Source organism: Pocillopora damicornis, chromosome 4, assembly GCF_964200805.1.
Source record: "Pocillopora damicornis chromosome 4, jaPocDami1.2, whole genome shotgun sequence".
NCBI lineage: Eukaryota > Metazoa > Cnidaria > Anthozoa > Scleractinia > Pocilloporidae > Pocillopora > Pocillopora damicornis.
The window spans coordinates 4,189,264-4,209,740 of NC_142673.1; the positions used below are offsets into that span (position 1 = coordinate 4,189,264).

General features: G+C 38.9%; 2 protein-coding genes across 3 annotated transcripts; one reads left to right on the forward strand and one right to left on the reverse strand.

Moving 5' to 3' along the window:
- The first annotated feature begins 3,648 nt into the window (after positions 1-3,648).
- Positions 3,649-4,702, forward strand: LOC149046533 (tubulin polyglutamylase complex subunit 2-like). The gene is made up of 3 exons (XM_089205599.1): positions 3,649-3,863; positions 4,065-4,202; positions 4,602-4,702. Exons 1-3 carry the CDS (start codon positions 3,782-3,784, stop codon positions 4,658-4,660), a joined length of 279 nt encoding a protein of 92 aa, XP_089061725.1. The 5' UTR covers positions 3,649-3,781; the 3' UTR covers positions 4,661-4,702.
- A 2,404-nt stretch (positions 4,703-7,106) lies between these two features.
- LOC149046534 (uncharacterized) lies at positions 7,107-19,732 on the reverse strand. 2 transcript variants are annotated; one of them, XM_089205541.1, is made up of 11 exons: positions 19,541-19,732; positions 16,069-16,325; positions 15,459-15,579; positions 15,063-15,185; positions 14,849-14,971; positions 14,586-14,708; positions 14,301-14,423; positions 14,019-14,141; positions 9,807-9,932; positions 8,127-8,648; positions 7,107-7,572 (listed from the first exon to the last, which is right to left on the reverse strand). In XM_089205541.1, the coding sequence occupies exons 1-11, from the start codon at positions 19,602-19,604 to the stop codon at positions 7,238-7,240; spliced, it is 2,040 nt and encodes a 679-aa protein (XP_089061667.1). In that variant the 5' UTR covers positions 19,605-19,732; the 3' UTR covers positions 7,107-7,237. The 2 variants fall into 2 exon arrangements, with proteins under 2 accessions (XP_089061667.1, XP_089061666.1); XM_089205540.1 differs by lacking the exons at positions 7,107-7,572; positions 9,807-9,932 and having other exon boundaries at positions 8,000-8,648.
- Between the last annotated feature and the right edge of the window lie 745 nt (positions 19,733-20,477).

Here is a 20,477-nt window from a genome sequence, read left to right on the forward strand (position 1 = left end):
CTAAAAGGTCAACTATCGTCTTTGTTAAGAAAATCTTTTTGTTGAAATCACCTGTTTTTTATTTCCCACAAACTTAGTTAGAACTTTCTTTCTAAGGTGGATCAGCCAGGTTTTACCATAGATAACATGTTTAGGCCAAGTTTGATGCTATACTGTTTCCTTTTTTTTTAATTTTTAAGTAGGTTTTGCGGAAGCAACATATTTCCACGAAACGTTATTTTTCCCGTTGTGACGAATTAGAAAGTTTCATTACAAGACTTAAAAAGTTTTACTGCTTCGTAAAGTTTTCATACGAACAAGCCAAGCCATTTCAGTTGAGTTCGACGGAGCTCCTCGACTTCAAATACGAATGAAGGTCTGCTAGTTTCTAACTTATCCATTGCGCCCGATAAAAACGTCGAAGACGTTCTTGGGCTTCATTGAAGATACAATAAATATTTTTTTAAAATAAACTTTCACTTTTAGATACTTTAACAGGCCATGTTCCCTAAAATTTTAATTCGTTCGTGATCCTGTTACTTCAAAAAACTGGGTTACAAAATGACTTAATAATAAATACATAGGTACATAAAATACATAGGTTGTCTCATCAAATAATTTCTTATATTTAATACAAGAAGAGAAGCTTGTACGGATATTTCAAGGTTCAGTGGTTGTCAATAAAAAGAATTAAAAATTAATATGCTGGAAAAATTTGAAATTTTCTCAAACTATACCTTGTCCTTCTGGTATTAGGGAAGCCAAAACGACGAGAACAAAGCAGTAGAATACAAAGAGCATGTTCTCAGAAAACGCTCGTAAGTTATAATTCCAGAGAACAGCCACAGCGTGTTTTCAAACTTTAGGAAAACATCTTGCAAAATACGACAGCTGAAGAATCTGCGTTCAAATACTCCAATCCATGATTATTTATGAGATTCTCAGTGGTTGTCATAACTGAATAAGATCCTCTGGGATGTAGTTGGCTGGTGAAGCTCAATAACATATGCCTCAATAACATTGACCAAGCGTGAGGTCAACATGGCTTGATAATGCATTTTGCGTTTCTGTGGACCGAGGCAAAGTCGACGTCCATAAAAACGAAAAAAAAAAAACACTGAAAAAAACAACGGGGCTAATATCCATTCATCTTAACCGAACAAGCTTTATTACATGGATTTACTATAAGGATTTGGTACATGGCAAAAATATTTCGCTTTAATAAGAATCAAGAGTGACTTATGACACTTCTGATGCATTGTGAATTTGCAGGCTACTATGGATCGTTAACCTCGCTTACGAGGTGAATTGCAACATGAAACATACCCCTAACTGGCTATTAGAAGAGATTACCATTAGGTGCAATTTTTACAAATTGCATTGCTGACATGGCAAAGATGGAAAAAATGTCAAAAGTGATTGTTTAATTGTCTGACAACAGAGTCACAATCAGCTTGGCTATCTACTTATCAGTTATCATTACTCAGCCAGTTTAGTTCATGGCCCTCTAGTTAATCCTCTCCAATACCACATCATAGGCAGTGGAGCAGGGGGGGGGGGGGGCAGGGGGGGCAGGGGAGGCTACAGCTCCTTCGAGCGAAAATGAGAGGGAAGCTCAGCCCCTCCCCCCTCCCCTCACAGAAGTTTATGTATGTTTCAAAGCGCTCTGATCTGCCACCTCCGCACGTGCAATTTAAGATGCCATCACCACCTTTTTAACAAATAGAGAAGCCTTGACTGTGCTCTGTTCTATTGTAAAGCTCGCAGGAAGCGGCTAGAGCACGAAAGAAGGGTAGGGGGAAACACGAGATGTAGCCGAGTGTTTCTCCCTACTTCTTGAGTGCTCTAGCCGCTTCCTAAGTGCTTTACAACAGAACAAAGCACAGTCAAGGCTTCTCTATTTGTTTTATAATAAAGAATTCGTTAAATTCCCCAAGAATTACTTTCAATTTTCAAAACAAACTTTATTTGCAAAGCGAACAACAGTGTCGTCAGCATGCTCTATTTAACAAATAGATTCCAAGTTGCCCTACGTCTGTTCAGTACTAGATCACAGATGACGTTAAATGTGGTAAGAACAAAAAAGTGACACACGAGGAGCAGCCGAGTGTTTCTCCCTACACTTCTTTCGTGCTCTAGCCGCTTCCTGCGTGCTTTATAACAGAACAGAGCACAGTCAAGGCTTCTCTATTTGTTAAATATACTGAAAAAAAAAGGTTTAATGATGACGTCATCTAAACGTCTGTCCTCCAATAGATCATAAGTGAGAACCAATCAGAATGCGTGCATAACTGAACTTATTATATAAACTCTCATAGAGCACGCTCTTTTAACCAATGACAGCACGCGTTATATCCGAACTTCATTATAAAAAAGGTTAAATAACCATCTGAATCAATTTCAGCCAGCCCTCTTTAAGCCGCCTACATCAACCAGTTACCCAAACAATTTCCTGAAAACAGCTCGGTGTCCGCTAGAATTAGACCGCCTCCTTTCCTCTGTTTCCTTGCACTTTCACACTGATTGACAGCCCTGATGTTTAATCGAAATTTAAACTTCTATTTAGTGGATGCGCTTGCTCTTTGTATTTCTCAAACAGCCAGGAAATTAAGGAAATCGACTGATCTACGTGAATTGTACATGCCCATTCCATTTCGGCTACAGTACATTGGGATGGCTGACACAAAAAGACAAGCTTACGTACACTGATAACGCTCATGTGGTAAAGCTGTCCGAATTTTTTAGAATTTCATGAATTGTAAAAGCTTATTGAACACCAAATGTTGCTGAGATAAACTCACGGACAAGTAATTCAGCCTCATGGTTTATCTTCTGCTGTTGCAGCCATTCTTTACACTTTGCACTTTTTTCAGCTCCAAAAGAGGGTTTCTTTCTTCGTCTTCGAGCTCTTCAACCTCAGTAACTGTTCGTCTTCGTTGAAAAAATTTTCGATTTCTACAGTAAAGCTTCTGGGTGGTACAGGATTTGCAGTTTCGGGTAATTGATCTATGTTGTCTTCGGGCGACTCGTCCAAATTTGCCACTATTATGAACAAAACTAATCGCCTCTTTCCCAGTTTCTTAGCTATTTTGCTCTCTGAGGTGCACATTGGTAGGTAGGTAGGTAGGTAAGGCCTGTTTTTAATCGTTGTTCCTCATTTGTTTGTTGCTGTTGTTGTTGTTGTTTTTTTTTAATTTTTGATTTTCATGTGTGACCTTAAATAGATTAAATTGAATTTTTACAATTCATAAATATCAAGAATTACAAATAAATAATATAAGGTACAGACAAACACGATCATCCTTCTACTACCTTCTCCTCCCTATTGGAGACAAAAACTAGCCAAAACTGTTGCCCTGGGATTTAAGATGGCGTCCTTGAGTGAATAAAGTCGAGTTAGGGAATTATTTGATTCTGTGACTTTGGGAGTAGTTCGATCGCTTTGTAAGTCCTCTTTTCAAATACTTAATTTATACTTACTTTAACAGAAACGGGTAATTAAATTTAATGCAAAACTCTGATTCAAATTTCATGAAACTCGAGGTAAAAAAATTAAGTAAGCTCAGCTGTGAATATGCCGCGCTTCCACTTTTTTTTTCAGAAAAGAAGCCAGATGTAACAGATTTCCGTCTACTTGATAGACGACAAGCGGAAAAACACATTATCGTTACTTGGGAGCTGGTAATATTTCATTTCCTGAATAAACATTAACGTGTGAAGTAACATTATATTGACCAGTGTGTTATGAGTAGCAAAAAACGATTACATGCCATTCTCAACACTGTATATTTGATAGAAGAACATGTGTATCTTGCCAGAGGACTTGAAGAGTTTTTTCCTCACAACAAATGGACTGTTAATTCAGTGGAACATCAAGTTTGATGGTAATTACTGACAATGCATCTTCGAAAAAATAATGCCAGTAATAGTAAATGTTTCCTGGTGCCTTCACAGGCTGCAGGAAGCAGGAAACTTTGGTCATAAAGAGTTTTGGGTCACTTGGCTCGCAAGACTTCTTAGAATCATCACTGAACATTTTGACGGTTTGATTTGTTGTTTCATATCTATTTTCTCCATTTTATCAGGGAGTGTTTTGCCACTGGGAAAAATGGAGCTGAATCCTGTGACAGGTCTAGTGTTGCTGTCTAAAGCAACATCTGTTAGTGATGACAAACCCTCATTGGCTGATTTAGATACTGATTCAGATAAAGAAGATGGCCAAGGTATTGACCAAACATGGGGACAGATCCAGAAATTTGACAGAGGGAGGGGGAGAGGGGAAGCATCCTTTGATTTAAAAAACAAACAAACAAACAAACAAACTATTTTTCTTTATGTTGGACCCTAACATATATAAGCAAAGGAATGATTCAGGCCAAGTGAATATATTTGTTAAGAAGTAATATGTGATCCCACATTTCAAGAAGCTTTCTTTCAAAAATTTGTTAGATCTGATGGAGAGGGATCTGAACCCCACTCATCCTACCCCCCTGGATCTGCCACTGAAACAGGACCTTGAATACCATGATTTTGTCAATAATAAAGATCTGTCCCAGCTAAAACTGAGAAGTGCTAGTGATCATCAGATGATGTTGTTTCCTTTGTTTTCAATTCCTCACCAGGTCATATAAAACCACACTTTGATAATCGCTGCAAGGTTTTTGAGCTGGATCCATGTTAAAGCTAAAGTCTGTTTGGTTTACAAAGACATCAAAGCTGGTGGGTGAAGTTGGACAGTTCTAATAAAATCGTAGATTTTTCCAAGCTGCCAAATGGTTGATATAGATGTTGTGGTTCAATTTTATCCTTGGTTCAAATTTTGTTTTCTTGTGTTTTTGTGTATTGTAATGTATGATAACAAGTTTGAAACAAAGGAAAATAAAATTTGAACCAAGGACAAAATTGAACCACAACATAGACATTCTTTTATGTCAACTAAGTTCCTGGCATTGGAATATCCTTCATTTTTTCTGTCTCTCCTCTGCAAGTTTGCTAGTTCTGTTCTCAAAATTAGTGGATTTTTGGTATGTGCCCAAAACAGAGAAAAAAAAACTTGTCAATGCTCATCGCAATGTCCTGTTCTCAGGAGTAACAACAGGACAACCTGAGATCTGGTTTCTTGATCGTTCACTGGAATGGTGGTATCTTGCTTCAATCAGTCACTTATTATTGACTTAAGATTAATGTACTGGATTGGAAGGTCCTGGTTTGAGCTCATGGACTGAGTGGTAAATATGACGTGTTGTTGGGAAAGACTGTCAACACCAGATGTTCTAATTCTCTAAACTTTGAAGTTTATGATAAATGTGTACTAGAAACAGTTCGGAATAATTTCGGAAGTGCACAGAGGTTACTTCCATTAGACCAGCATTCACTCAAGGAAGAGCAACTTGCAATGAGGCTTTCGAGTCGAAAAGCCCTGTGATTCTTCAGTATACTTGACTGTTCTATTTAAATAAAAAGTACAGTCAAGGATTATAAAGGGAAGATGGCTCTGCGGCCAATGCTAAATTCAAATAAGGCTCTTGTTTTCTGAAGGTAACTGATCTTCTTGCTAGCTGTTTTGCCCTCTTAAAATTTAATTGCAAAGGAATTTCAGAGTTATGGGTAACCCAGTCTCCTATATCTAGAATGGCTGTGAAGGAGAGTGGAGGTAACTTATCTTCTCGCTAGCTGTTGTGCCCTCTTGAAAATGATTAATTTCCAAAGAATTTCCGAGTTCTAGGTAACCCAGTCTCTTCCGTCCTGAGAAGGGCTGCAAAGGATACTGCAGTCTCCTTTGTTACCTCCAGCTGGAGGTAACCTCTAGCTACAGTAGCTGTTGTGCTTCTTTGAAAGTTACTAATTGCAAAGGAATTTCATCGGGACTCACCACCCAAGTCTCAACACCCATTTTTCTATTTTTCAAACTCAAACCTCCTGTCATAACGAGAGCTCTGAAATCAACAAAACAACTTTTAACAGCGAAAAATCACTTTATTGACTTAAATCAACTATAGTTATTAACATGTTAAGATTATGAGTAAGTACTATTTGATCAACACTAAAACTGAGAGATCCTTTCTGTAACTCTCACAAAGCTTTTTTCCAAGGTTTTTGTGCATTTGGAAGCAAAAAAAATTATCTAGATAATTAATTTCTATTTGTTATCAGGCGCAAACGTCCTTTCTTTATGCCAAGTATAGCATTCTCCTCCACTTTAGTAAAAGAGTACAATAGCCTCCTGAAAAGTTATTCTAGACTTTGGCAGAAAAAATGACTATCGAAAAAGTGAATAAAGTTTAGCGTAATTTGAACGTGCCATCACATGAAGTGTTTAAAAGCGCTAGTATCCTGATTAATGGCAAATGAATCAGATCCGAATTGATTCAGTCAGATAACTGAGACGGCTCCTACGCTCAAATAGTCGCCCTCCCCCAAATAAGCGCTTACTAGGCCTTTCTCGTTTGCACTCAGCAACATTTGAGCTACTTTTAGCGTCTGGAGCAATTTTTTGCTGTTCTAGCAAACTCGAGCAATTTTTGCCTTTCTGAGAATGTTTTTAACATAATCAAGGTTCAGAGCACAAATCAAGCACGAAAAAAACTTCACATAACCTATTACTTGACATCGTTTCGGAGGCCTATTGCGATCCTTATCTGATATAATTAGAACGGATAATTGGCTGAAATGAAGCCCAAAAAAATCCATCTTCGTTTCTTTATTTTCCAGATTATTCTTAAATTACACCCATATTTGTAAGTAACTTCTTAAAGCTAAGTTTCAAGCTATATTTCTTTTCGGATGTTAGAAATTATTGTGTAGAACGAAAAATAAAGCTTTTAATTACTGTCTACAAACAAAATTTCAAGAAATTTAAGTAGGAACTTTATTAATATAAGCAATTTTTTAGCAACTTTTTGACATTTCAGAGAGCAACTTTTCAGCATTTTGCGAGCACAATTGGGACAGACCTGGCATCTGCTCCCTTGCCTATAAAATCAATTTGTATTGCCACTTTATATAGAACTTTTTAAGCTTCAGCTACAGTGGAATTAGTACAGGTTAATAGATTCCTTACGAGCGCCCCCCCTCGAATAAGCATCCCTCTTCCGATAAGCGCCCCTCCCTTTAGCCAAAATTATAAGTAAGCGCCTGGCAGATGCTCATTCGAGGAAATACAGTTATTGAAATGGCCAATTGGAAACTGCATTTGCATTAAGGACACGTTTAAGCGAAAGTAGTTTACCACTAAACGTTAACAAAAGTCATGTGCTCTTCATTGGAAAAATGTGATGTTTACCCAGCCATGACCAGCGCTATTATAGCAACATTCATTAAACTGACTTGCTCCATCGTTAAAAGAACCTCCCCCTCCCCCACAGGAAATATGTTCATTAGCCCCACCACTTCCCCCAGAATAACCTCCACCTCCGCCCGGTCCCTTCTCTGGTGTACAAAAACCACCGCCACCTCCAAACCCACCCCAATACCATCCACCCTTTCCCCTTTGATGATATCCGAAACCTCCTTTCCCCCCTCCTTTCCCCCCACTAGAATACCTTGGGCATATTGAATCGTGTCCATTTGCGTGGAAGCCACCGCCGCCGCCACCTATAATACAATCAAAAAGTGATCAGTGGTTCTCTTAAAAATAGCACCTTTAAATCTGAGTTATTGCGATCAAACAACGATTCCAGTGTTTCGCAACGAGGTTTATTTCTTGGTTTTTTGAGGCTTAATTATTGCATGGATATTGTTAATGAAAAGCTTGTGAGGACAAGTCAGCTTTAGGGTTCGCTTCGACTCTCTGTTTAGTGTTTCTATTTAATCCAGGTTCAATATTAGCGAATAAGAAGCCTTGTCATCTATTTCGACGTCTTCTCCTGCCGTATATTCGTGGATCGCTATAGAGAATTGGACAAATGTGCAGGAAATTCAAAAAAGGAAAAAGCCAAATCTGACAGAATTTTAACTGCTTGTATGAGGCATTTCCAAAGTATTATGAAAGGAAAACTTAAAAATAATTTCGATAACTATTGATTCAATAAATCATTCAAAATCTGATTATTAGCGACTTACTCTCTCATTTGGTTGAAGATCCTGAAGGATGGCAGTGGAATGCAACGAAAATCTTAGTATTTGTAAAAAGAAAATTCTCCACCTACCAGAAAACCGACCATTTGTACGTCCTCCATGTCCGTTGCTTGCCCTCGAACCCAATGGCGAGTTGTCCCCTGCATTCCCTGTGGTGCTTGTGGACGCATCACATCTCAGATGTTGTTCTGACATATTTTTAATTCCCCCTCCACCTCCAGCTATTATCAAAGGCGTGTTGTCTTCTTTCACTACAAATGTACCTCCTCCGCCTCCAGCAGTTTGTTTGTTGTGATCTCCTCTTTCCCCTTTTTGACCAACAAGGACATGTATGATCTCATCTTTTGTCAAATTAAAGTGTCCAATCATCCGTGCCCCTCTTCCTCCGTTCTTGATGATACTGTCCTCACTGTACCCCCCGGAGGCTCCTATTGCTTCTATTCTGTATTCACCAGTATGTGGCACAGTCCACTGTTGAATACCGCTGGACACTGCAACTTGTCCGTCATGATCCTGACCTGTGTAGTAACTACCAATCGACTCTGAACCTTTCCATCCACTCTTACCAAGATTTGTAAACACAGCTGTAAACCCTGTGCAATAAACACAAAATAAAAGGGAGAATTTTGATACTAGTAAGAATTTGTCAAAAATGTAGTAGGAATTGTTTATAATGCCCACTACCACTTAGGAAAAAGATTCCTGTAAATTCGGCAGAAAAAGATAAAGAAGAAAAATCTCCTGAGAATTCCTCTAACAAGTAAGAATACTTGGTTGATACATCGCCTAAGATCCAATAAAAGATTAAATCAGTAGGAGTCAGAGGCGCTGAAGGAACAAATAAATCAATCAAAATGCACTCTTCCTGGCCCATGGGACGCTTTTTCCGAAAAGTGGAGAGGACGGGAAATGTCAAGAAAGCGCCCTGATGGCAAGGTTGACCTTGTGCAGCAGAAGGAAAAAATTCTCAGGAATAAAGTTTCGATGGCAGTAAGAAGTTTGCTTACCATTCGTGATAAAAAGATTCGTGAAATCTTAAGAGACAGAAATGAGATGAAGAATGCTCAAGAGATTGTGCAAAGTAGACAAGAATACCATTAAAAAATGCTTTAAAAAAGAGGAAGATGGAACGAATCTTGACGTCAATAGATGACACAAACCGTAAACCGTTATCTTTTACAGAATGGATGAATAAACATATCCCTGTGGTGTCTCCCTCAATGCAAAATAGTGGACTGAATTAAAAAGAAGCTAAAGAGAAAAGCACTTGTTCCCCTGTGCCACGAGTTTCTTTCTTCTGTTTCCTGGTATCAAACTTTGTCTTTAGACATACCTAGAATCTCGCAGCGTGCCTGGCCTACTCTTCTGCTTCTGCTCTCGATTCCGATACCGAAATTTCAGGTTGGTCACCACCGAGATGAAAAACCCTGTATCTTTTCATAGTAAAAAGGCCTAAACTTTGAGGAGAGTTTTGAGGATAGGACTGTTTTGAAATTTCTGTAAATGCATTTTCCTTATCTTTCTACTTAACTGTGCGTTTCAAATTTGAAGAGAATCTACAAACCAATTAATCTTGGGAGTTCAGTTAAAGATGAAAAGACATTTTTTTCTTGACTATCTAGTTAAGAACGTTGTTAGAAATGTGAGTGAATTGGTTCCTTACGGCCCAAACCAAAACTTTTGATCTTAAAATGTAAAATGAAAAACAAACAAAAAAGAGTCTGAATATTACAAGGGTAGCAAGTACTTACTCTGAGTAGAGTCTATGCCATTTCCACGAAGTCCATCTTTACAAGTGCATTTGTAAGATCCAATGATGTTGTAGCAATCAGCATTCATATTACACTCGTGTGTTCCATCGTTACACTCATCTATATCTAGGACAGCAAAACGAGTGTGAATGATATGAGGGTCATTTGATATTGCTCTGTTGTTCTAATATTTTGGTTTTTTAAAACGCACCACTTTGGCTGTTCAAAAATGTTGGGGACAGGTGGCCGCCAAAGGGAGATTCTTGTTCGTGTGCCAGAACTATAGAGATGAACGAATCCGAAGAAAGTGCCGCGTACAGCTTGGAAGAAGCCGATGCCACATATCAAACTTAGGGTTAGATTCCGGTCAAACGATAGGGCTCAGAAACGCACCTTTTATGGTCATTTTCTTCGTTTTAAGGGATAAAGCTTGAAGTGCCGACTCTAAGCCGAATACCTCTGCGCGAAATTCGAAATCATCGGAAATGGCTTACATGACAAATATAATATGCTTTGGTGGAGGGGTAAGGAAGTCTTCGTTAACAACAACTCATTACTTACCAGGAGATGGAGGGCAAATTTGTGAAGGCACAGAGAAGGAGGGGTTAAACTACACGACATATTAGAGATTAAGAACTCAGGCACTTTCGTGCTATATTTGCTGAAGTAAAGCTGAAAAGCAAGAAAGAACAACTCACACTGCAACTTATTTAACATTCAAAATTTAAAAACCCTCGCGCTACAGTACTGTCATACGAGCATTAACATTCAAAACTAAAAAACTTTCGCACCACTGTCACTCGTGCTAAGAAGTTTGTTCGAACCTCTTCGCGTCCCTTTGAAAAAAAAAGCGATCTTTCGCGCTGTTATGGCGCGAGCTAAACAAAAAATTATCTTTGCGCCTTCACCAACATTCACATTTATAAAAATTGTTGTGCCATAATCGTCTCTGGAACCAACCATGACTCCCTCTGCGACTTCATCGAGCCTAAATATTTTCGTATCCATTACGTCTTTAAAAAACTCACGCTCTTTCGAGCTACTGTTGCCCAAGCCGCACAAGGAACTCCCTTTGCAACTTACTAAAAATTCAAAATCATAAATTTTCGCGCTCTTGTTGCACGAGCCATACAATTAACTCTTTCTACAACTTCCTAACCATTCAGCCCGTTTTGCGTATTTCTAAAAATCACGCTCTTTCGTGCCATCATTGCACGAGACGAACAAAAAACTATCTGCGACATTATCAACAATGTGTATTCGAAAATATTTTAGTGCCATTGTCGATCGAGCCAAAAAATTACAATATTTTGGCTATTGTCTCTCTATGAAACTCCCTCTGCGATTTCACTGAGCCCAAAAGTTTTCCGTGTCGTTCAGAAAATAACCCACTTTTGCCTTACTGTCGTTCAAGCTTATCGAAAAACCCTACTTTGTGAAGCAATCATCATCCAAAATCACAAACCTTTGCTGTCTTGTCGATCGAAGCCCACTTTTTCTTGAACTATAAATCGAGTTTACTGTTTTGAAATTTGCGCTCTTTCTACGTCATTTTTCTCTCGTTCTACAGTGAAAGGTCTACATCGCAATAACAATGCTAAGGTAACTCACAGATTATAGAGACGCATGTCGCAAGAAAAAACAGTTGCTTTGGTTTAGCGTCATTGATATCCAGTGGTTATTCACTTGTTAAAGAATTTCACGAAAAAGTTCTCGAAGTTTAAGCAAGAATAACCCTCGCATGTCCCCGGGGCAGAAATGCGAACTGGCATAATTCCCTTCAGCTTATTAGGGCATGCGACGCAGAATAAAAGTCCACGAGAATGAGAAATAAGCCAGTTGAAGAAAGAAAAAGCGATGGTTTTGTTAGAGGAAGCATGCGAGGAGGCGAATGATACTCTCATAGGAAGGTTTGGATGCAGTGGCCTCACTTACGTGTCTGTATATTTCCTGAACCAGCAACTAATCTCATGGTTGATCTTCTTATTGGTCAAGACCAGATGATCTTCATTTTGCAAAGGTTGACTCGAGAGAAAAACTGGAGGAGAAGCAATCGCTAGACTAAGGCCGTTGGGGTGGTCGAATATTGGCTGTCCAGAAGGAAAAGCGTCGAGGAAGACGAACAGAACTAATCTCGCTAGTACCTTTTTTAAGCAGATCAAAGGCATTTAACGAACTGAACGATCCTATGAAGCGGTTCTAGGAAGTTGACACCTTAGGCGTCGACGAAAATTATGCAATACCGATAAAAAGAGGGGAGGAGATAGTCCTTGATAAGGTTCTAGTCTCATTCGTTCACGATGGAGAGCGTTACCAAGTTGCCACACCTTATAATCATGACCGTCCGTCGTTACCGGACAACCAGAGATGGCCTTCAGCCGCCATAGAAATACAGAGAAGCGTTTAAATCGACAATATTTGCTAGGAGAAGACTATCAGAACGTTATTGCATCTTACCCCGAAAAGGAGCCACAATGTCAGTGGTACCTCCCTCACCTCTCTGTATGCCGTCCTGAGAGGTGCATTACAAAGACGAGAACCGTATTTGATACCAGTGCAAAGTTTCAAGATACATCTTTAAACGATAAAATTCCACCGGACCCCAAGCTTGAAGCAGATCTGTTCGAAGGCCTCCTTTCAAGTAGCCATTGCATGTGACGTCAGTGAAATGTACTTACAAATAAACATCTCGCCTCTAGACCGTTCGATGTTTGGATTTCTTCGGAAGAATTTGGGAGTTAATCGAAATCCCGACGGAAATGACTTCGTGTTTGGAGATGCATCCGCTTCGCTTTGTGCCCAGTTTGTGTCTCAGGAAACACCAAGAAATCATCAGAGAGAATTTACCTCATGCCTCCGAAACTGTCCAGAAGTCAACATACATATGCAGATACAATTCTTTGACAGTGCAATCCATTTGTTCAAAGAACTTCAAGATCTGCGGAATAAAGTAGGAGAGAAGGCTCGTACATAGTTAATTTACTCTCCGGAGGTGCTATCAGTCAGTCTACAGAAACTCAGAGCACTCGAAATTAACCTTAGCCACGACACTTTGCCAGTGACAAAAACCTTCGGAATTCTGTGGAATGCTCTGAATAATGTTTTCTCTCCTCGAATCACAACTCCAAGTTGAAGGTCTATCGTGGGGATAGTAACCGAAATACTTGATCCATTAGGTCTCGCCAATCCGTTCATGGTCCAAGCAAAGATCCTTACTCAAGATTTGTGGGAAATGGGGGATGGGTTGATACTGTTACTCAAGAGATCGCTGTGCAAGCCGAACGATGGTTTCTAGAGCTGGAGATCTTGAAATAAATCACATTTCTTAGAAGTCTAAGGGAGTCAAAAGTGAAGAGAGTGTTCATGGGATATTAAGCTATCTAAGATGTTCCTATGATAAAGAGTATTACAAGTCTTCATGATTGCATCCAAGACCAAGCTTGCTCCTTTCACGCTTATCACAACACTTCGATTGGAGTTACCAGCTTACATATGTTCCCGTGGAATGGACGTTAAATACATCGTGACGATTCAACTTCGGTGGCAAGTTCCGCAATTTCTTTCTCAAGCAGAAAACAAGTGGCCACAAGTGAAGATCGAGGAGGGTCTAGAGGTTAAAACCGAGAAGTCTTTCATCCACACAGTTTCGTTTCTGTTGAAGTCGTCGAAGATAACAGGTGGAAACTAAAACCTGAAAATCGGTCAAGTTGGTACAACTCACGCGAGTGACATTGTGTATGATAAGATTTGTCGTGAAGTGCCACACAAAAGAGAAAGGACGGTTAGACGGTCCTCTTTCTCCAAACGAAATCAAGCTGAGTTACAAATAATCAGAGAAACGCAGCGGGCTGATTTCGCTGAGGAGTTCCTAGCTATTGAAATAAATGAGCCTTACCGAAGAGGAGTAAATTGCCCGAGCAGACGCCGAAAGTCGATCTTGATGGTCTACTTCGCAGCGATGGTCTACTAAGGTTTACTTAAAGTCTACCTTACGATATGCGATTTCCGATAATTTTTCCGAGATGAAACTGGGCGACGAAGCTTATCGTAAAGCCCTATCGTGAGGATGAACACCAAGTTACCGGAACGAACTACACGCTTGTTTGCCACTCCGCCAAGCATAGGATAGTTGAAGCGAAAGACAAAATTAGGGAATGGGAAAATGCATGCAGTAAGTGTAATGAGATAGCATGATATTTTAAAAACGGTTACCTATGCAGTTCGTTCCATTTCCTTGAAATCCATCTTTACACGTGCAGCTGTGAGATCCCAAGGTATTGTTACATTTAGCATTCACATCACAGGTGTGTGTTTCGTCAGTGCATTCGTCCAAATCTAGAACATTATAGAAGAAATGTCATGAACATGAAACCTTTTTTTTATGTTTCTGTCTTGTGTTTGTTAATGTTTGTTATTCTTGATTTATTTTTATCGTAGAGTCACCTCAGAAAAGTAAGGTGAGATAAGAAAGCATAATGTGTTACAAACAGTTACCTGTGCAGTAAGTTCCATTTCCATGAAATCCATCTTTACACGAACACTTGTAAGATCCCAAGGTATTGTTACAATCAGCATTTACATCACAGTTGTGTGTTCCGTCAGAGCATTCGTCCAAATCTAGACCATCAAAAAAGAAGTATCATTTAAATGAAACCTGTTTTTCTGTTTTTTCTTGTGTTTTGTTAATGTTTGTTTGTATTTCTTGATTTGCTTTTATTTTAAAGTCACCTCCAAAAAGTAAGGTGAGATAAGATGGCATGATCTGTTACAAACAGTTACCTGTGCAGTTAGTTCCATTTCCATGAAATCCATGTTTGCACGTGCACTTGTAAGATCCCAAGGTATTGTTACATTCAGCATCCTTATCACAACTGTGTGTTCCGTCAGTACATTCGTTCAAGTCTAGAACATTAAGAAAGAAGCATCATTTAAATGAACCTATTTTTTATGCTTTGTCTTGTGTTCTGTTCTGTTATGGTTTGTATTCAATTCATAAAACTGGGAAGGTGAAATAAAAAAGCATGATAGGTAAAAACAGTTACCTGTGCAATTGTTTTCATTCTCTTGAAATCCACATTTAGACGTGTGGTTGTAAGATCTCAGGGTATTGTTACACTCAGCATTTACATCAGAGCCATTTGTTTCTTTACAAGAATCATCTATGTCTTAGACAACAAAGTGAGCATCACAATTATGTCAAGGTTGTTGTTTTAACGCTTATGTTAACGTTTCCTGTTGTCAGATAACAATACTTACCAGTACAGTTTGTCTCAATTTCTTGATATCCCTCCTTACGCCTGCAGATATACGATCCGATGGTGTTATTGCATGTCGTATTGCCTTCGCAGCTGTGTTTTTCGGTGATACACTCATCTATATCTAAATGAAAATCAGACAAAATAATAATAATGATAATGACGACGATAAAAAAATAAAAGAGAAAGGCTGAAAGCAGAGATTGGAGAACTTAATGCTTTTCATCGTCTCGGTGATAAATTTATCGAATGATGGTATCATCTCTGATCTTGGCGTAGAATTTGTATCCAGTTTTACTGACATCCGCTTCAGAAGTTGTTCATTGTAAAAAATGGTAAAAGAAAAAACAAATTTATCATCTTACTGACTGGAAAAAAATTGCAGAGGATTGCTCACCTTCACCACAATCATGGCCTTCAAATCCAGATCCAAGAACACATAAACACTGATAATCTCTGTCTGTAAACCCAGCTTGGCATGTTGCATTATTCTTGCAAGGATTTCTGGCACAAGCATTCTTACGAATAAAAAGAATAGGAGCACTTCAATTTTTGTGCTACCTTCTGCGCATGTGTTCGTGTTTGGGAGTTCTGAATGTTATGCAGGTTTTCAAATCTATAGGTCCTCTGTAATGGTCCTCGTGTGTGCTCTCATTAATATGCCCATATGTTCCACGTAAGCTCGCTTATTTTGTACGCAAATGTCTGCGTTGAACAATGGTTTTCTTTAAGCGCGTGGCTCTGTTCAGAGCGAGGAAAAAATGTGTCTAAATCCTCAAAATGTATCACAACAACTCCGGAGGTGGTCATATTAAATTAATAAAAAATAATATGCTTCTCCCAATTCTCTATTTCAAAGTTTAAACGTGTAAGTATCATAACCTTTCTTTTGGTGGTTGGAAGGAGAATTAAGAGGAGGAAGATAGGCTAAGGAATCCTTGGTCTTGTTAAGAAGCTTCGACGAGACAAAGAATTTCATTCTCTTGGCTAATAAGCGTCATCCTTACCTCAGCACCGCGGTAAATATAACTTTCGTTTTTCACCAGATCTTTATCGTGTTCAATAGTAGCGTTATTCAGATCACACTTGTGTGTTCCAGACAGCTGTGCTATCATATGGAAGTTATAACTGACGCAGTTAGGTTCCAGGTAGCATTGCGCCATGCAGAGATCCTCGTCGAATACTTCAATAGTTCGAACCGTGTGATTCTCCAACCTGTAGCCAGGTTTAGGAAAACTGGTAAACTTCAAATTACGGCAGTTACCTGGTGAAATATTACGTTAAGTTAGAAAGTGGCTATGTAGTATTGAGCACATCATTTGAAACTCGAAATCGAGAGCAGTGTTAGTGCTCAATTATTGCTTTGTTTTCCTTTTGTGTTTTTGCCTCGAGAATAACACCAGTCGAGTGATTCTAATTTATATTCTGAGTAATCACTTCTATTTTCATCTTCCTTTGGAAGCGTTCAGCTATCGTTATCGTTTTGTTGCCAAAATCAATAAACAACTTTTTTGATATCTCGAGTGATTCGTGTTTATCAAGTGTTATATTGGTCGTTTCATTGTTACGCATCGAGAGAGAGAAATTCCCTGGATAAGGTTCAGAAATTGCAATTTTATAAGAGAAAGGTTAAGGAAGCACTTCTCCAAGTTTTAGGTCTCTTTTTTCCCCAAACTTAAGATATTCGTCGAAATTTTTTTTGCGTTAATTTACAGAGCCCAGTATGGAGCCGCCATGCTGGTGATTATCTTTGGTTCACCAACATGGCGGCCGGAAATCGTGAAGAACATCTGGAACTTACTTTGGCTATCTAGCCCACTGGTTATCTAAACTAAACCAAAAAACATGTACGAAAACACTTTTTCTAACAATCAATATTAAAAAAGGCTAAAAATCGCCAGGTAGGTCTATATTTTTCGACAAACGCGATCGGAGCTTTATGTCATGCAACCACCATAACTCTGAACTTCAAACTGCTTTGGTTTCCAAACCAAGCACGCTTTTATGCTGAAAATTTGAAAGCAGATACAAATTTAGACCCCCATATGTCTGATGAGGGTAAAAATTTTTGTGGCCCTGTATTTTTGGATTTTCGAATTTGATGATGTCACGTGAAAATCAGCAATGAAGTTCGGAAATAACACGTGCTGTCATTGGTTGAAAGGGTGTGCTCTACCAGAGTACAGAACACGGAGCTGAGCTAAAGCTGTCACGCCATCTGCCAATTCGTATTATGTCTAGCCTTTTTCGCTAATTAAAAGTGAAATTTCGGAATAAGCGAGCCGGCAAGTAGCAACAGAAGAACCAAATAAAGGTTGGTAAACATGCCAAGCTCTGTAATTTGCACTATTATAACGTGTGAGGAGACGAAAATCCTAACAAAGAAAACAAAATTGACATCCGAGCTTTGAAGGTTATCACGCTCAGTTAGATTATAAACTTACGGACGGTAATAAAAATCAAACAGAGCTGACACTCGTATAGTATATAAAGTTTAAATTCATGCAAATCATGAGCATGTCAGAGCAACAGCGATCATGCTGAGGTCCATCGCTACTAGCTCATCATGGCGATCTCCGGTCATCACAGTGCAGCCAAACCTCAGAAATAACATCAGCCGCCCTTCGAGTGAACTGAACTAAGAGCTTGCTCTGATATCCTTCCGAATGCGTTGAGTGGAAGGCCACATCACTCACAGCAGCTGATATTTCGGCGCTGTCATCCCGAGCAATCTTCTTTTTCCTGTGAATTCGGCTATCGTTCATTCATAAAACACAAGCCTTACGCAGTTTGTTTTCTAATTATCACGAGAAGAAACTTTGTTTTCACGAGCCACAATTCGGCCGGATTTCACTAAACATTTCACGTTCAGATTCCGTATTAAGACTAAGACACTTAAGGCAAAAGTGTCATATTCGGACCATCGAATTATTTCAGTTAGTGAACTATTGCAGATTGTAGGCATTGATAGTTTGTGAACTTAGATGGTTTGACATTTTTGGCAGCCTCAGTCTTGTGTAACAAATTAGTTCATTTGAATCACTCTAATGAGTATCCTGATTGTTTTGTTGTAGCCTGCTTTATGAGAGTATAGAGCATGCTGACGACACTGTTGTTCGCTCAGGAAGTACAGTTTGTTTTGAATATTGAAATTACTGCGTAGGGAATATAACGGATTTTTTATTTTAAAACAAATAAAGAAGCCTTGACTGTGCCCTGTTCTGTTATAAAGCACTTTGGAAGTGGCTTGAGCACTAAAGAATTGGAGAGAAACACTCGGCGCCTCCTGCGTACTTTACAAGAGAACAGAGCACAATAAAGGCTTCTCTATTTGTTTAATAATGGTCGAAAGTTTAAAGAACTAACCATGCTTAGAAGAAACGTCTGAGCATGATTAGTTTCTTTACAAAGTTTATTGTCGGCATATTTTCGCGGAGATTTTTAACCCGGTCAATTCATGCAAAACGTGTGTTGTGATGTCGTGAGTTTAGCCTTCGAGCATACGGCGTACTGCGTAAGTTATGAAAAACAAACCTAGAGAAAAACAAACTCGCTCACGTATAACTCTCGAGGTTATAAATTTTATGAACTCCTCGGTATGAAAAGCGATTAGGGCTAACTCTTTCAGCACTACTCAGCTTTTTAACTCTAAAAATGTAACAAAAGTAACGCGCATTAACAGTCACTAGAAGGCGAAACGCTGAACTTTACCCTCCAGCATGTACATTTCAAGAGTATAAATGAGTATAACAGGAACAATAAATCCTACTGTCGTCAACTGTCGTCTTTGTTAAGAAAATCTTTTTGTTGAAATCACCTGTTTTTTATTTCCCACAAACTTAGTTAGAACTTTCTTTCTAAGGTGGATCAGCCAGGTTTTACCATAGATAACATGTTTAGGCCAAATTTGATGCAATACTGTTTCCTTTTTTCAAATTTTTAAGTAGGTTTTGCGGAAGCAACATATTTCCACGAAACGTTGTTTTTCCCGTTGTGACGAATTAGAAAGTTTCATTGCAAGACTTGAAAAGTTTTACTGCTTCGTAAAGTTTTCATTCGAACAAGCCAAGCCATTTCAGTTGAGTTCGACGGAGCTCCTCGACTTCAATTACGAATGAAGGTCTGCCAGTTTTTAACTTATCCATTGCGCCCGATAAAAAAGTCGAACACGTTTTTGGGCTTCGTTGAAGATACAATAAATATATGTTTAAAGTAAACTTTCACTTTTAGATACATAGGCCATGTTCCCTAAAAATTTTAATTCGTTCGTGATCCTGTTACTTCAAAAAACTGGGTTACAAAATGACCTAAAAATACATACATAGGTACATAAAATACATAGGTTGTCTCATCAAATAATTTATTATATTTAATACTAGAAGAGAAGCTTGTGCGGACATTTCAAGGTTCAGTGGTTGTCAATAAAAATTAATTAAAAATCAATATGCTGGAAAAATTTGAAATTTTCTCAAACTATACCTTGTCCTTCTGGTATTAGGGAAGCCAAAACGACGAGAACGAAGCAGTAGAATACAAAGAACATGTTCTCAGAAAACACCCGTAAGTTATAATTCCAGAGAACGGCCACAGCGTGTTTTCAAACTTTAGGGAAACATCTGGCAAAATACGACAGCTGAAGAATCTGCGTTCAAATACTCCAATCCATGATTATTTGTGAGGTTCTCATTGGTTGTCATAACTGAATAAGATCCTCTGGGATGTAGTTGGCTGGTGAAGCTCAATAACATATGCCTTATTGACCAAGCGTGAGGTCAACATGGCTTGATAATGCGTTTTGCGTTTCTGTGGACCGAGGCAAAGTCGACGTCCATAAAAACGAAAAAAAAAAAAAAAAAACGCTGAAAAAAACAACGGGGCTAATATCCATTCATCTTAACCGAACAAGCTTTATTACATGGATTTACAACAAGGATTTGGTACATGGCAAAAAGATTTCGCTTTAATAAGAATCAAGAGTGACTAATGACACTTCTGATACATTGTGAATTTACAGGCTACTATGGATCGTTGACCTCGCTTACGAGGTGAATTGCAACATGAAACATACCCCTAATTGGCTATTATAAGAGATCACCATTAGGTGCAGTTTTGACGAATTGCATTTCTGATCATGGCAAAGAAGGAAAAAATGTCAAAAGTGGTTGTTTGATTGTCTGACAACAGAGTCACAATCAGCTTGGCTATCTACTTATCTAGTTACATTGTAGTTCATGGTCCTCGAGTTAATCCCTTCTAATACCACATCATAGGCAGTGGAGCAGGAGGGGGGGGGGGGGGGGGCAAGGGAGGCCACAGCCCCTCCGAGCGAAAATAAGGGGAAAGCTCAGGCCCCCCCTCCCTCCGCAGAAGTTTATGTATGTTTCAAAGCGCTCTGATCTGCCACCTCCGCACGTGC